At 44.0% G+C, this 18,309-nt stretch overlaps 1 protein-coding gene across 1 annotated transcript in view; it reads right to left on the reverse strand.

Annotated features, from left to right (window-relative positions):
- Window positions 1-18,309, reverse strand: part of Myo3b (myosin IIIB) — a 335,931-nt gene that overhangs the window by 198,044 nt on the left and 119,578 nt on the right. Inside the window, exon 8 of the mRNA XM_028763039.1 lies at window positions 10,429-10,584. Coding sequence (XP_028618872.1) covers window positions 10,429-10,584 — 156 coding nt within the window. The remainder of the gene's footprint in view (window positions 1-10,428; window positions 10,585-18,309) is intronic.

Here is an 18,309-nt window from a genome sequence, read left to right on the forward strand (position 1 = left end):
AAAGGGTCCTACGTACTTTTGTGTCCTCCATCCATAGAATCTATCCTTATGCTTCCTCTGTAGGCTCTTACCCTGAGCACTGTTGGTCAGTCAACAGAACTTATTCTTGTACAGGTCTCAGGTGCTTTGCTACTTTGCATGGGAGTTTCCACGTAGCTATGCCTAGAGTTTTGTTGTGATGAGTGTCATTTGGAAACCTCTTTCCAAGGTCTTACTGTGCTTAAATGTGTCAGAGAAATAAACCATGAGAAATAAACCAGACTCTGGAAGTCTGCCCCAGTGCTTGCTAAGTGATGGTGACTAGAGTTCACTCTTCACCTGGTGTGGATCATCTCCATGCCAGCTGTGACACTTGCAAGGTCCCCAGCAGGGTCGAGTATTCCAAAGCTTAGATAAATAGATACATATAAGTGACTGGGTAACAGTAAAAGACATTTTATTTAATAAAGGTATATAGTAATATATAGATTTGTTTTGTTCTTATCCTACAAAGCATGTTGTCTACCACTTCTACTTTTAACATACTTGTACATATAAACATACAGAAGTACTATATGTTCCGGATGAGTACTGAGGTGCTGTGTGCATAAGTGATGGCTGTAACTAAAGCGTCTTCTAAGAGGAGTGTTCTGGGAGTAAAGTACAGAATGTTTTTCCATCAAAGTCTATGCTGCCTTTTCTGTATCTCCTGCTTGTTTATGAGACAGATAGAGTTTGAGGTTTGAAGCTAAGAGGGAAAGCTGTGTGGTCTGGGTTTGGGTTGGAAGCAGTAGAGGATGCAGGGTCGGATGACTTAGGTTTCAGGAACCAGTGATGAAGTTTATGTTAGGGTAGAAATGTGTGCATGCGTGGAGTCAATGGCAGGCTGCTTTTTCTAAACTGTCTTTAGCCCAGGTCATGGGTGGGAAGGGGACTTTAAGAACGTCAAAGTAGCTCAGACTGGAGTTCACTCTCTGTGCCCGTGTTACAGCGAAGCAATTTTAGTGTGATGCTCTTTAGTAGCCCCAACTCCGTGTCTGGCTAGTCCTGTGTGAGACTTCCTTCTAAAGTGCATCCTTAACCCATCAGCTTCCTGTCTTGAAGCAGAGACTTCACGTAGAGGGGTACAAACAAGTTCAGGAGCCCCACACAGCCGGATTGGATACGGTCTTAAACTCATTCATGTAAATGATAGAAGGAAGTGCTCTAACTCATGACCCAAGAATGTGACTCTCCTACCTGATATGTATTCACATACCATTCACCACTGAGAGCTACTCTCTGTGTGACAGTCTTTAGACCGTTGCCTTCCAGAAGACCCGTAATGAAGATTATTTCTTCCCCTGTTCCTTCATTCCCAGAATCTAATCCTTCTTTCCCTCCTAAGGTGCAGATGGAAAGATGAAAGAAAAACTAGCATGTCTATCAGATGCCATGTTTAAGGAGGTGATGAGATTTGTTAGGGATCGAGAGAATGCAGATGCCGGAATAAGGAAGAAAGGAGATGAGGAAGAAGACCCAGGCTCAAAGGCAGTGATCCAAGGCCTCTATAGTTGTAGACAAAGGCTAATCCCATATGACCCTAACCAGCGGCTCCAAACAGTAAGGAAAGCATTGCTCAAAATGAGGCTAGAGTCACAGCACCAGTCTGTGCTGTCAAATCCTCCATCCAGATCATCCTATTTCAGTGTAGTCTCTGATTCAGGGTCAAAGAAAATGAACCATTTCACTTAACTTTAACCATACAGTAACAGAACCAGTAGGCGACAAGCCACCGCAGATTACCCATGAGCCTCTATTGTGAGTCAAATATAGAGTAGATACCAGATGAGTTGGGAGCCCATGGCTCCCTGAGCTAGATGTGGACTTATAATGTAAGGTTAAAGTTCTCAGTCAAACACACGAACTTAAAAAATAGAAAACTGAGCAGGAATCATTATAGTAACTGCCCATTTTTCACCAGTGCAGTTCTGGCCTAATAAATTGGCATCGTATTATCAATCATATTAAGCAGTATTTGCTACTTCTTCAGACAGCAACAAGAGTCAGGGACAAAAGCAGAAATTTAAATATTGATTTGTTCACACAATGAGGTACGATGTGCAGGGTACAGAGTGTGGAGTGTGGGTGTGGGGTGTGGGGTGTGGGTGTAGGGTGGGGGTATGGGGTGGGGGTATGCAGTGTGGGTGTGGAGTGTGAGTGTGGGGTGGGGGTATGGGGTGGGGGTATGCAGTGTGGGTGTAGAGTGTGAGTGTGGGGTGTGAGTGTGGGGTGGGGGTATGGGGTGGGGGTATGGAGTGTTGGGGTGTGGGGGTATGAGGTGTGGAGGTGTATGAGGTGTGGGGGTGTGGGGGGTAGGGTGGGTATGTGGGGTAGGGTAGAGTGGGGGATGGGGTTGGGATGTGGAGTGTGGGGGTGTGGGGTGGGGATGTGGGGTGTGGGGGAGTGGGGGAGTGGGGTGTGGGGCATGGGGAGAAGTGAATACTAATTATATCAAGGTACAGATTTACTCCTCTGTTGGGGAGATAGGAGGACATTTAACTTCCAATGTGGACAACATCCTTAGCACTTTATGTCATCATTCAGAAGGTCTTCATTTACAGGAGCGCCAGGAGCGCATGGTGTGTGGGGGCTACGGAGTGCATATGTGCCCACCCGTGTCTGCAAGTAGAAGAGCAGGGGAGAGAGCAAGGCTGCCTGGGGAAAGCCTGGCAGGTGAGCAGTGAGAAATCTGGTTTTAAAGGTCACCACTGCAGGTTGAAAAGAAATCTGAACAACTCAAGTCATTGTTTTAATCTGCCTCAGGCAAAGCACAAGGGCAGAATCCAAAAGCCATTAAGCATAACAGGGGAAAATAACTGTTTCTAAATTCTCCTAGCAAATAATACTTAGAGTAGACCTTTGGCTTCTGATGATCCAGCGTTTGTCATCTCAGCCAGCCCTAGCCACCTGCAGGGGCAGGACATGCTCAAACTTGTCATTTTCCTGAGGCTCACAGCTGAGTTCCTGGTCATAGTGCAGCCACCCAGGGCCTTCCCTGCCTCCACCACATTCCAGACCACGATCCTCTCTCCTAATGAGTCTTGTGGAGTGATAAAACGAAGCGTTTCAAGACTACCGCTCTGGTCTTTGCCGGCTAGGCCACATACCGGGTGGGTGACCGCAATACATACATGGATTTGCAAATGGGTTTGGGAAAGAAGGCATTTTGAAGGTCAGGGAAATGGGGGCTGGTGTCCTCAAAAAGTTAAATTGTTTAAAAGCTCCTTCGACAAGTTAAGAGACAGTGTAGCCTTAAACTGTTATCTACAAATGCTGAGAAATTTGCACCTCTTTTAAGAGAGTGTACATCTTAGATTTTTAACTGTTGTGCCTAAATCAGACATATGACATGGCCAAATCATAAGTTATTGGGAAAATTTAAGTTCACTTGAGGTGCTATATATGTATATGTGATCATCAACGTCATGGAATGATAATGACCAATAACAATAATCTCAATAACAACCTCAATAACACAGTGTTCCTTCTGCCTACGGATCCCCGTAGGACTGCACAGATAGAATCCTAAAGCTAAGTGGGTATAGATCCAGGTATATAAGTGAAAAAATGTTGCCGTAAGCTCTGGTTTTCCATACAGTTGCTGCATTCAGAAGAGCTACACCCATGAGAGTTAAGACGGACCTCACATAACTAGTTGTAACCACGCCCCCTAATGCCCCGCTGATGCCTAACCTTGCTCCTACGAATTTGAATGCTGGTCCTATCTGCTTATAGCCAAGATGGCCACTTCCCCATGGAATCTTGACATAGCACTACTGTTTACCTGTTAAGGATTTAGGGGATTGTTGGTATTCAAGAGGGCTACTGAGGCAGATTCTCCTTTTGGATTTACTAGAGTTGGTAACACCGCATGCAGACATCTGATAGGGGCTCTGAGAAGAATTGGAGCCCACAATGCAAAGTGGGAGTCTCTTCATTTAGGTTTCAGAGAAGGCCCCATATCATATAACCGATGAGTAACCCATAGTACCCGCTCATAGGTGAATACCTGAGAAGTCGGGGAGGGGACACAAGTTTGGTCCTTTAGTTAATGAGTGTTCATCATATGAAATGTGTTATCTTTAATCCCTGAATGCTTAGGGTCTCTGGGATTGGGAAGAGAGGATTATAGGTTCCCAGACAGCTTCTCAGTAGGGTGCCTGTCATTTCCCCATAGCTGTAAGAATTACAGACTCAACTAGGAGAGAAGGAGGCTGCTGCCAGTGAACATAGCTGTGTCAGCCCGAGGCTAAACTTGACACCACTTGATCCCGGTGGCAGGGAGTGAAGCTCCTTCTGCTTAGCTCTGCTTTCCCTACCTCTGCTCTGCCTTACTATTCTCCCCTATGCTCATTCACACATCTCTTACCTCCTCCTCCTCCTCCTCCTCCTTCTCCTCAGCACCTGACTCCTTTTGCTTTCTCCTCCGTCTGTTACCTCCTCCTAACTCTTACCTGAGGGCTCCTCAACTTGCCAATAAGCTTATAAAAAAAAATGTGAAATTTCTATCACACTGAAGTTTTCCATGAGCACAGCTCTGTCTTGTTTCTAAGTTCCTCTCCGGAGCTCCCAGGAGCTCAGTCCCTCCCTCCCTTTGTTCTCTATACTCTGTTGAACCTGTGTTTCTTCTTCAGCCCCTCACTCTAGACTCAGCCTCTGAGTTACTAAGCCACTTTCAGACCTCCACATCTGCTTTCCCTGTCTTATACTTTGTGGTCCAGAGTAACTAGAGCCTACAGATGGCAAAGGCAGTGGTGGAGACAGCCCACTTGCTGGGAGCCGTTAGTGCTGTGCTGTGGTTCTCCACATCTCTCCTAACCACTCCTAACCACTTCACAGCAGTGGCGTATCCATCAGTCACTCTATACTCTATATTTGAATGACTTTGTCACATTCCTCATAGTGACACTTCCAAAGGCTAAGCATCTCCCTGGAGCCAAACGCCACTGCCCACCCTGATACCTTCGTAGTTTTTGGAAAACTAAAGGCCATGCAGCATGAATTTTTCTCATCTCACCTGTATGGGTCTTTTTAGCATTGAGGTTCATTCTAAGTCCAACCAATCCCCTCTTAGATCATTGGTCCGTTTCTTTTGTTCCTCTATAACTCTTTCTTCATCTTTAATGTCTCCTCTACACATAAATCCTCCCTCTTCATCTTTTCAAGCCTTCCCCATCATTTTACAAAGTTATTTATTTATTTAATCTATTCACTTTATAGCCTGATTGTAGCCCTAAGTCCCTTCTTTCCTCTCAGTCCCACCCTTATAAATTCCTCTCTCTATTACCCTTTCCTCTTCTCCTCAGAAAGAGAAGCCCACCTGGGTACTGCTCCACCCTGGAACATCCAGTCTCAGTAGGACTAAGTGCATCCCCTCCCATTGCAGCCCAGCCAAGCAGTCCAGCTAGGAGAAAGGGATCCAATGGCTGGCAACAGAGTCAGAGCCAGCCTCAACTCCAATTGTTAGGGGATCCACATGAAGAACAAACTGTATATCTGCTATGAATGTGTAGGGAGCCTAGGTCTAGCCCCTGCATACTCTTTGGTTGGTGGTTCAGTTTCTGTAAGCTCCCAGAGGCCAGGTTAATTGACTCTGTAGGGTGTCCTTGGCCTCTCTGGCTCACCCAACTCTATCCTTCACTCTTGTACAAGACTCCCTGAGCTCTGCCTGATGTCTGACTGTAAGTTTCTGCATCTGTTTCCATCTGCTGCTGGATGAAGCCTCTCAGGACTCTGACCATGAGTCTAGGACTATTTGAACCATTGAAAATGCAACTTAAGGAAGGAAACTGGAAGAGTCAAAAGATAACCTGTATGTACTTGACATTACATTTGATAAGATAGAGAAATAGAGTGGTCCTTTGACTGCTATCTCTTAGGGTCTTGTAGTTTCTCTTTGATTTCAGTGTGAATCAGGGCTGGGAGCTCAGTTCGGATAGGTCACGATGCACTTCTTTCTTTCTCTAGCCAACCAACCCGTCACTAAGTCCTGACGATACCATGGCTTCAGCATCTTCTAACTTTTGTATGTGTTATCACTGCTCTTTTTTATGGACAGTATCAGTGCAATAGAGTGAAGGTTTTCGCAGGGGTAACTAGTTGAGGAACCAGAGGTAAGAATAGAAGAATTAACAAAGTGATTGATGGGAAATGGGAAAGGATGGGAAAGTCATTGACTGGTAACAGGTAACAAGACAAGAAGTAAAGAAAAACAGGTAAAGATGTAGGAGGCAGATGTGACCGTCACAATGGGGAGATTGGTTATGGAAAACAAAGGCTGGGAAAACAGAAGGGAACAGGAAGATCCATAATCCCTCCCCAGTCCTCTCACAGTGGAGAGGTAGAAGATGGTACTGGGCTACAACACTGTGGATAAGTGGTCATCTCAGTTATGATGGACAGATAGGATGGACACTCAAGAGTATAGAAGCAAGGCTGGGCATCATGGAGAATTGGTCACATTGCAGCAGAAAGTGCACCATGCTTGGAGGAGGGCTTGAGTTGTGAGGCCCATCTTAGCTCTTGTGGGTCTAAACTCTAGCTCTTCTGCATGAAGTAGCTTTATGGAAAGCCAGAGCTGGATGCAATCCTCTGTACATACACCCAGATCCGTGTCCATACAGATTCAGCTTCAGACTCAGTCTGCATGGTCCTATGGAGACACCTATGCAGAAGTAGTGGTATACTATTGAAATGGGTCAATATCTGTCTCTAGTCTTGTTCTACCCCATTCTATTCTCCACTCTACCATCAGAACAATCTAGAACACAGGCCTCCCTGGAACTCTTCAGTGGCTCCCTTCTGCCTAAGGCACAAGACAGATGTCTTTAGGCCCATGGATCTGACTTTCCTTTCCTTTCTTTCTCTCTCCCTCCTAGCCCACAAAGCTCCAAGGCTGCCTGCTAATATATATGTCTCCCCATTCTCTCTCCAGCTCAGGTGTCCCTTGCCAGTGTTTTCTTTTTGCCCCTCTCTCAATAGCTTCCTTCCCATCTATCTTCTGTTTGATCTTCAGGATCATGCTCAAAGACCATCACCCTACCAGTTATGATTTTCCAAACAAGACAGAAGAAGCAAGAATACTGGAGCTGAGGTGATAAACATCCACTCATTTTTCTGCAATGATGGTTATAAAGCAGGCAGGGAAATGAGAAACCACAGGCTAGGCCAGGTTTAAATCCTAGCTCAGCCACTTCTCGGTTATTTCCAGGCATCCCAAAGCCAGGTGCCCTTTGCCAGGGCCAGGGTCAGGACAACCACAGCCTCTCCTTCTCTAGAGACTTCTGTTCTTGTCTCATGCTGTGACTCTTTAATATAGCTCATGCTACTGTGACTCCCAACCATAACATTATTTTAATTACCACTTCATAACTTTGTCATTGTTATGAATCATAATGGAAATATTTTTGGAACTAGCAAGTTGTCAAAGGGGTCGTAACCCACAGGTTGAGAAACATGTTTTATCTGCTTCTTTTTTGTGCAATACAAAGACTATTAGCATTTCATCAAGAACCAGATCTGGTTTGCCTTTGCAGTCGTTCTGCTCTGTTTAGAGCTTGACACCTACATGCATAAGTAAATGTTTCTACAGAGAATAAATGAATAAATTTGATTTTGAGAAAGAGATAGAAATCAATATCTTTAACCTTTGGTGCCTCCGTACTGTTTTATTTTCATGATCTTCTCTGATAATTAAGGAGATGGATTTTCACAGACGAAGGGGAAAAGAAAGGTAGTTGTGCTGGCTAGTTTTATGTCAATCAGTCACAAGCTAGAGTCATCTGAGAAGAGGGAGCCTCAATTGATCAAATACCTCCATAGAATTGGACTGTAGGCAAGCCTGGAGGGTATTTTCTCAATTAGTGATTGATATGGGAGGGCCCAGGCTATTGGGAGTGGTGTCACCCGTGAGTTGGTGGTTTGAGGTACTATGAGGAAAGAGACTGAGCAAGCCATGAGGAGCAAGCCAGTAAGCAACACCCCCCTATAGTCTCTGCATCAGCTCCAGCCTCCAGGTTCCTGCCCTGTTTGAGTTCCTGCCCTTAATGCCTTTGGTAATGAACAGTGCTAATGAGGAGTTAATGAAAGAAATCCTTTTCTCTCCAAGTTGGTTTGGGTTATACTGTTTCATCAGAGCAAACGAAATTGTATCTAAGACCATAGTGTTAAAAAGAAGTGATGGACTCTAAACAGACTATGCACAGATATTTTTCTATGACCCACATTTATTGAAGGTTAACACTGTAGGCAGAGCCATCCTAATCTTTCATGTGTAGATTCAATCCACAGTCAAAACAACTCCCATCCTATAGAAGAAAGTTCAGAAGAATAAACAGTTAAATACCTTCTTCAGCAAGTGGCGGAGCTACAGCCCAAATCTGGCAGAGCCCGTGGTTTTAATCATTGGTTTGCCCTGCCTGGTGTGTGAACATCGTTGGGAAGAAATGAGGGAGCTATTTTCCCATCCATCCCTGCTCTCACCTCTGTTAGTCTCTGCTTTCTTCACCTTCACTGGAAACTCACAGCTTCAGATAGATTGGCTAGCCAGCTGCAAATGACAGCTGAGAGCTTTTCCTGGTGGGTTCACAAAACATCTATATATATAGCCAGCACCTTGCTAGCTGCTAAGAGGAAGTGTCAATTACACTGTATTCCCTTTGGAATTTATTTCTGACCTCCTAAGGAAGGGGCTGTTCAACGTTTTGATATGTATTGGTGAGATTGTATTTTTTGTAATGACTGTTCAAAGGAACACCAAGAACAGAATGAAACCGGAGATTACAAAGGCCCTGCGAGAAGCCTTTGCCACCTACCAGGCATCTAACATCAAAAAAGTTGGCAAAAAGTAATTAGAGCAAGTATTTGTGCGTGCACAGCGTCATGGTTTTCTAAGGGAAAATGGGTGTTTAACATGGGGATGTAGAACTACACAGGTAAAAATGGGCAGAAATACGGTGGTTGGTAAGTCTGAGAACTGTCTTAGAAGCCACCGAATAACAGCTCTCTGATCTAACAGAGATGGGAGAAGCTGGGTTTGATTTAAATGCTTAAGGGCCTGGGTTTCTGGGTGTTTGCATCTCATCCTCATTTTGGTAGTGTGTGTGTGAATGTGTGGAGCAGACTGATGTACAGAAACTAAAGGAAAGTGGCGTTTTGGTTTCCCTGGCCTTAAGCACAAGTTCCTACTGCTTCAAAAGGCACCAAGTCATAAGCATGGGTCTCTCTGCCTTGTCGGCTAGCCACAGACACAGAAATAGCCATGGCAGGAAGAACCAATAGGAAAATATTTGCTTTGCATCATCCTAAGCAGAAACCTGTGACAACAGAGAAAATCAGCACAACACAGTCACCTTGAAATTCCATCTCTGGGAAGCCTGGCTTTGGCTTTCTGGTTTGTAAAAGGGATTTCTGCACAATACAGGGAGATCTCCGGAATCGACTTACTCTGTGTTATTTTCTTCACCTCTGGTATTCTGAATGTTCTTTTAATAATAGTGGACTGGTGCTTATCTGCATTCTGGCCAGAATTATAAAAACCAAGTAATTGCTGAGTAGGGGAACTTCGTTTGCAATTAAATTCGGTTTTCCTTAAAGAGAAACTCTGCCACCCTCTGGACAGAAATCAAAGATCTGTTTCTTAGAGATTCACACAGAAAAGAGTTTTAAAGACTTGCTCCCACATCCTAAAAATAAACATCTTTTAAAAACCATATGCCCTTTAAAAAGTCGGGGAGAAGGTTAGAGCCGTGTAGAAGCCTGGCTGCTTTAGCTAGCATAGACAAAATACAAGAAAAATAAAACTAAGATAAGTCTACAGATTCTGTAGAGAACAGGCTCAGAGCCCATCAAAGAAACAGTCTCTGGCATTTAACACAAACTTTTTCCATGGCCTGTTCATAGAGTCCATGTTAGGTCCCCACTGTGCAATAGCCAGTTAAAAACTTCACATAATCTGAGCCATGACTGTTTTGCAGTTACATTTTATTTTTTTTATTTTATCTTGGGTTTTTGAGACAGGGTTTCTCTGTGTAGCCTGGCTGTCCTATAGACCAAGCTGGCCTAGAACTCACAGAGATCCTCCTACCTCTGCCTCTGTTTGCCTCCCGAGTGCTGGGATTAAAGGTATGGGCCACCACAGTTCACCTTGCAGTTACTAACAACTGAACATAAAGATAGTGAGATTTCAGCCATTTGAGAGAAATCGGTCACAGGCATCTAAATAGGCAGTTTGTTTCTGAATCCACAGTTCATCCATGGGACATGCTTAATTAAAGTCACACAAACGAAACTCTGAGAAATGCAAGGATGTGGTTGTTACCAATTAAAATGTGGGGCAAACCCAAGCACAGCCACAGCCTCCTTATAAATACCCAGAGGAAGAAATCAGAGCGACACAGAGAACCATACCTGGTTTTAGCAACAGGGTTTCGATGCTTCTGGTCCTGGAGCATCTTGGCCAGCTGTCTTTGCAGAAACGAAACCTTGCCTTGAATTCCTTTAATGAATGGGTGGTCCAAGAGATGGGTGACCGACGGCCGCTTTTCAAAGTCTTTAATGAGACACCTGTTTGCAAAAACAACAAAGAATTCTAAAGTGTAACATTAGACATTCTCTTTCCCTAGGAATATAATGTAAGAGAGAGGAGGTGAGACGGCTTGGTGAAAAACTGGATCACTAGCCCTGTGAAATATGTATCAGAAAGTAGAAAAATTCAATGAATTGAATTAGTTAAGACACTAGAAATCTACTTGAGACTGTTGTAGGTAAATATTAAAAACTCACTTTTTTACCCTCAATCTACTGTGAAATATTTGAAACATTGGAAAAGCAGACTGCTTAGGAAAGCATTTTTAAGAGAAGGAAATTTATCTTTGGAGCCTATGGGACTAAGGTATATCACCTCTACTCATTTACAGGAGATGGTCTTATTTGGTGGAGTGGGAGGGCTGAGGGATGCATTTAGAAACTTGCAAAGAAAGAAACAAACCTGCAAGCAACAGAGAAGTGCGGCCACTGGTTTCTAATGTTTTCTGAGAGGACAGAGAGGCCTCAGAACTGAAAGTGACTGACACATAATTCTGGCGAGCTGTGATGGAATCATGAAAAGTGGGAACAGAAAGTCCATGCAAAACGGTAAAAGTCGGGTTCTGTTTGAACCCCTCTGCAGCAGATTGGTTAGAGCCACCCTGGTGGAACGGCTTTCTCATTTGGACTCAGTGACCTATCTAAAGAAAACAACAACTCAGTGCATGTTGCTGCATCCTCTGACACAGAAATCTCTAGTTGAAATGGGATCTGATGAAAACCGTTCCAACCACCATCACCTCTCTTTCCTGAGTAGCTTCCCTGCATCAGAGGAGGAAGTGTCAACATCTTTCAGTCTCAAGCTAACACAGGAGACTCGGGATAAACACGGAATGCCCTTCTGCCCACTCCATGTCATCAACGGCTGTGGTTTATCCCACAGTGGCATGCCAGGACCAACCCAAAGCCTTGGCAAGCAGTAGGAAGTTTAGTGGCCTCTGAGCGCCTTTGACAGAGCATTTAAGCCCAATTCTTCACAGCAATCCCCAGTTGTCAGATTCACAGGGAGCTTTAAGCTTTGCAATTTTCACTTCAAAACACTTCCCCTCACCTTCTAGTCCTGAAGGATATTCGGTAACATTCCTGTTCCCCTGTCAGTCCATTGGCAAATGCCTTGGGGGCTCCTAGAACCGGAGCTTGCAGCTAGAAAAGCCAACAGCACCTAGAGTATCTCCAAACTGATGCCCACAAGACTATAAATACCACCTCCACCTTGCCATGGGGAGAAATCAATCATTTGACTTTTATAGGTCCAGGGTGGTTTGTAGAGCCTATAATTTTTCCTAGCAACAATACAAAATCAGGCGCACAGGCTCACAAAAGACTGCTGTTGTCTTCCCATGAGCGATCTTCCCTGGATTCTATGTATATTCATGTGTCTGTGTGACTATCAAAGAAAAACACATTTGAGTCACTGTTTGCCCAGAAAAGAAGGAACTCAAGAGGGCTATCTGACTGGTAATCCTGGTGATGTTCTTCCCCCCAGACTTAAATGTGGACCATAAAAACCCCTAAAATAAAATAGCCATGTGTCCCTTGAGGGCTAATGAAGACAGATAGACCTGGATCCTCAGAGGGAATGGGATATGATGGTAAGTCCAGGATCCACCCAAAAGCTCAACGATTACTGTTCTGATTCCAGCATGCACATCTGATGGCTCACCACTGCCTATAACCTGAGATCCAGGGGATCCAACATCCTTTTTTGGCCACAGCCAGCACTTCACACACACACACACACACACACACACACACACATTCACACACCACACACGAATACATTTTTGTTTGTTTGTTTGTTTTTTAAAAGGAAGAAAAGAAATGATAAAATAGGAATGCTTTCCTTGCCAGGTAACTCTTACCAAGGCTTCAACATACAGACTCAGGGGCAAAGCCAAATGCAGACTAAGTGACAGCATGAAAAACTTCACAGCACATGAAATAGGCACCGAGCAGAGTGTACCTCTAACCTTCCTCCTGAGGACAGACATTCAGGGAAGGCTGTCAGAAGAGGCCTGCAGGCAGTCTTTTGGGAAGCCTTAGAAAGCCTGTCCCTAGTGGAATGGGAGGGAGTTGAAAATAGGATGTCTGTCTTTCACTCGATGTTAGCATCTACTGGCAAAGGAAGGCTTCTAACAAGTGACAAGATTATCTGCTGTATTGGAGAGGGTCTTGCTTTAGATCACAGAGTGGGTAAGAGAAAGTGCATGAATATCAAAGAGAGAGAATCACATGAGGAAGACTGAAACACATGAATCTGTTCCCGTGATGGTGGTGGGTGCAACACCAGGGACGATGACGAGTTAGTCTTCTCAGTAAGACTGCAGTGGGTGGAACTGTACACCACGGGATCAACAGGAAAGAAGCTGAGCGTGCCTGGGAGGAATGCTAAACAGCACGATGCCACCTCCAGCTGCACAGGGAGGATTTTTTTTTAGGGGAAGGACAAGAAGACCTTGAGAACACAGCCTTACTTCGTAAAAACCCCTCCACATCTTGTTCTCATGGGGGCAACACGTAAGTCTGAAAGGGAAGTGTTATGATATTGACACACAGATGCAAAGGCTCTGTCTACTAGATAACAGGGCATCATCTCATTCCATTTACTCAGCAAACATTTGTTATGCTGCACCAGAGTTAGATGAAATAAACTAATGCTTAAACAATTATGATATTTATCCTCAAGCGTCTATAATAAATTTAATTGGAAAGACGGGAGGACCAGAGAAACAGAAAACCATGAAAACTGGTGTTTGCTTATGTACCCAGGGAGAAAACAAATAACAGGAAAACAACACTGGCCAAGGCCCTGCATGCCTGTCATCCCACCACTTGGGAGGTGAACAAGAGAATTAGAAGTTCAAGGTCATTTTCAGAATGACATTCACTTCTGGGTCAGCTTGGTCTACATGAGACTCTGTCACAAAAGAGCAAAACATAGAAATACAGGGTTTCAGAGCCATAAGGATCATGATTTGTTATTCGTGTGTGTGTGTGTGTGTGTGTGTGTGTGTGTTCATGTGTGCACATGGGTGTGAATATGGAGGTCAGAGGTCAACCTTAGGCGCCTTCTTCAGTTGCTCTTCATCTTATTTTTTGAGACAAGTCTTTCAGTGAACCTGGAGCTCAATGACTAGCTAAACAGGCTCCAACTTTCCCTATCCTATCACTGATCCAACACTGGATGTTTGCTGTGTACCCACTTTTATACCATGCTGGGGATTCGAACTTGAATCCTCATGCCTTTCAAGCAGGAACTTCACCAAAGGAACCATCATCTCAAGCCCCATTTTCTTTTCTTTGGGTTTGCTTGCTTGCCTTTGTTTGTTTGTTTGTTTGTTTGTTTTTAAGTCCATGATACAGCCCAAGCCTCAAAGCTCTCAACCCTCCAACCTCACCTTCCAGAATACAAGGACTACAGGTGTGCACCATGACACCTGAAAGAGATTTTTTATCATGTTCTTATTTTCCAATGTGAAGAACCTGCCTGGCTCATCCGTGATGAGGCCCTGGGCTAACTCCCACAGAAGAACCCTTTCTATTCGGTATTGTTAAAAATGGCAAGCTATGGTGTGCCATGTAACATAGTCAGGGGGTATATTGTTAGAAACCTCTAGTCAAGGAGGACTTCCTGGAGCTGGCAAGACCTAAACCAGGCTGCTTGAGGGAACTAGAATGAGCTAGGTTGATGGAGAAGAGGCAGAAGGCATTTCTAAATAGGAGAAAACAAAGCAATTAGTGCAACATTCAGCACTAGATAAGAAGTGTAGTCAGAACATTTTCACCTTGCAAGCTGTTGCTTTTAAACACCTAAGTGTTGAGGCATACTATGTGAAGTTGTGTCTCTGTCCTTCCTCACCTACCTAAGGCCTCCTCTAATTGGCTATAATCAAAATCTGCTGGCCAATTAGCTGGGTAGGAAGTAGAAGGTGGGACTTCCTGCAAGAGAGAAAGGAACTCTGGGAAGAAGAGGAAGGCCCTTTATCCAGGAGATGTGAGAGGATATGACTATGGGCCTGAAAGGTATAGCTAGCCATGTGGCCAGATGGTCAGGTTAACTTAGATGAGCCAGTTGACCGTCTGCCCAACTAAGGCCTAAGCTTCGAAATATTAAAAGGTCCTTGGGTGGTTATTTGGGGAACTAGCTGGTTAAGGAATAATTGCTGCCATATTAATTTCCAGCATTAATTGATATGTGTAGAACATTAATAGTCATTTTACACCTAAGGGCAATTATTGCCCTTCATCCCTTTACCAACTCTAACCAAGGGATAATCATTATTGTTTAAGACTTGAAGAGTGTTGTCCTACTCTTCAAGATCAAGATTTTCAGCTCATCATTTTCAAACAGACAGTTAGTGAATGAAGATGAAACTGACTAACAGAGTGGGCGGGAGCCCCACACAGCCCCTGTGTACTTCTCACAAGAGAATTCTCCACAGACTTGGAGGGCAAACACGGGAAACTAAGAAAATTGAATATACTTACTCATGTCAAGATTATTTGTTAAGCCAAGGATTACAATGTCCAGTTACAGAATATTTTCCCCGGCCAGGCAGGGTTTACAAAAGGATATGAAATGCACAGATCTCTGACAGGGGACATGGACACCAGGCAATGTGAAGAACGCTGGGTAAAGTGCTAGCCATGCACAGTATTCTGTTAAGGGGCCAAGGACTGAAAGGAGAAAAAGAAATGGCTTCCTGGTAAACAAAGTTTGGGAAACACTGGCGATGCTCTAAAACAAGTATTTTTGGGGTTTCATGATGTGTTTGAATATATTAAAGTTGGTTTGTTTGTTTGTTTGTTTTAAAAATTATTTATTTATTTTCTGTGAGTACACTGTAGCTGTCTTCAGACACACCAGAAGAGGGCACCATATCCCATTACAGATGGTTGTGAGCCACCATGTGGTTGCTGGGAATTGAACTGAGAACCTCTGGAAATGCAGTCAATGTTCTTAACAGCTGAGCTATCTCTCCAACCCCTAAAGTTGTTTTTTATTTGTTTGTTTGTTTGTTTGTTTTGTTCTTAAATAAGCATTGAGATTTTTAAAAATTACTTAATTTTGTTGGAGTTAATGTTTCCAATCTTACTTAGCCATAGACATTTTTTTCTTCTTGTCTTTCTTGTCTCCCTGCTGTCAGTAGACCACACACCACAGATGCCATCTTGGAAGTTCTTTTGTAAGCTCATATAAGTGCTGTGTTTTTAGAATGAGGACAGAGGTGGGTCCTCCCCAGAGAAGACCAAGGCAAGGCAATATCCACAAGTCCTTAATTGTCACTGTACCTGAGATACTCATAAGCTATTGCTTCCATCAAAAACATTTTCTCAAACTGGGACAATGCTTGGCCCCAGTCAGTTTGTCTCAGAATCTTTTACTTAAGGAAAAAATAAGATTGAACATGGACTGACTTTAGGGAAACTAAATCCCAGGTAAAATCTTCTACTGCTGTGCTCTTTTAATCTCCTTTTTAGAAAGTAGGTTTAGATGTGTTTTTTCTGTGGTGAGGGATCCAAAGCAAAGTATAATAAAATTGTATTTATAGCCTGAACAGTAAGAGGCCCAGATTTACAAGGCCACAGTAGACAGTTTGAATATGATAGGAAAACCCACCAGAAGAAAAATGAAGCAAGCTGCAGCCTTGAAGGAAATCAATTCAGGACCTGATTTGAAATTCTACTTCTTTCCATCATGTTTTCTTGGCTGAAGATTAATTCTCGGAATTCAGCTGTGGTCCTACATTAAACACGGACTGTTGCTGGTATTTGCAAAAAGCAAGATGCGATGTTGGGCTCTGACACTGGAACGGTAGGCAGGGGCGTTGTGTGTGTGATGTCCTGGGGATGCAGCTGTACTGTCTGTCCCTGTGACCTGACATTTCAGGACCAAACTCCCGGATGCCTGAACAGGGGAACCATTTACCAACAATCAAGTTTTACCCATGAATAACCCCACTTGATATAGCACAGCTGAAAAAGCAAGAACTAAAAATACTAATGAGCTTGGAAAAAAAAGAAAAAACAAGAGGAAGGCAATCCTCTCCCACACAGTGGGGCCAAAACCCATGATTGATTTTCATCTCCTCTCATGTCTTTTTCTGTATTTTGTTTCTCATACTGTCTGCTGCTTTCTTAAGGCTTGGTACAGGACACCCAACAGCTGTTGATCCAACCAAACATTTCCGTGCCCTGTGACTCACTTTAATGCCATGAGGCTCCTATCACTGTCACACAGAGGCCTGACTGGCAAAAGGAGAAAATCCTCCTGAGGATATGGTAATTACAGGCTAAGCAGCAGAGCACATGGTGCTCTAACTTGGAAGAAAATTTCCATTCTGGAAAACAAGACTGACAGCAATAGGCATTTTTCCCAAAGTGACTAATGTCTCTGGGGGAGGGTTCGAGGGGAGAGATGGCATTGCTTACTGCTTATATGAATTTATATTCATATATAAAAAAAAGAAATGGGTGAACAACACCCTTTCTGTGTGCTAGAGTATTTAGCCACATTGCGTTGATATGCTGAGGTTCTACTGTTGAGACCTGGAATGACATGCTAATTCCATGCCTGGGGTGAACCAAGTAAATGAAATACATGGCTGCAAACCCAGCCAGGCAGCTGTACAGATATCAATCTGAGTGGAAGGGTCTGTGTTTGCTAAAGTGTAAAAGCTCTGAGAAGGCAGGAGGGGTGCTTCAGATTGAGGAGGGGAGGGGAGGAGAGGAGAGGGGCGAGAAGGCGAGGGGAGGGGAGGGGAGGGGAAGGAATAATCTCCTCTGAAGCAAATCTGTAATGAGAATAGAGTCTGTACAGAAGTCAGGAGATAGGAAGGGCAGATGCAATGCTGGCTGTATATTAAATGCTTAGTCACCAGGAAGTGGCACTATCTGAGAAGGAGGAAGAACCTCACTGAAGGTGGGCTTTGAGGTTTTAAGAGCCCATGCAAGGCCCGGTGTCTCTCTTTCTCTTCCTGCTACCTAGGGATCGAGATGTAGAACCCCCTGCTACTTCTCCAGCACCATGCTTGCCTGCATGCTACCATGTCCCCCACCATGATGATAACGAATGAACTCCCTGAAACTGTAAGCAAGTTAAAACTCCTATAAGAGTTGCCTTGGTCATGGCATCTCTTCACAGCAATAGAACACTGACTAAGACAGCAGAGCATTGTGGGAAGTTGCCATCTTGCCTGAGGTCCCTGGCTGGGGAGTGATGAGGTAGAAAGAGAAACAAGTAGGCAAAGCTGTTGGTACCAGATCAAGAAGAGGTTGTGGAATTCAAAAGAAAAAAACAACATTGCATCACCTCAACTCCAAGACTGGGGATGAAGATCAACTTTCCTCCTCTACAGATGACTCAAACAAGGTAGAGAGGTAAGGAAAGAAAACATACAAGGTGGTCTGAAGCCAAACCGTCAAGTCTAGGGCACACAGGGTGGGATCCTCCAGAGGTAATGGCTATGCATTGTGCTTGGAGACAATCCTTTCACAGAAAGGGTACTCGAGAATAGAGCCTCACAAAGGCAGAGCTGCAGCATGTAGACACATTCCACCTCGAAATGTATCTGGAGTAGAACCCAGCAATGCAGAGACCCCTCCATCTGCCTCTGTCTCTGAGTCCTTAGAAATTTAAGTACTTAGGAAAAAAAAAACAGACTAACAGCTGGCTGTGTTCTTAGCTCAGGAGATGTGCAAACA

This window comes from Grammomys surdaster, unplaced genomic scaffold (assembly GCF_004785775.1).
Source record: "Grammomys surdaster isolate TR1022 unplaced genomic scaffold, NIH_TR_1.0 136, whole genome shotgun sequence".
In the NCBI taxonomy this organism is placed as follows: Eukaryota; Metazoa; Chordata; class Mammalia; order Rodentia; family Muridae; genus Grammomys; species Grammomys surdaster.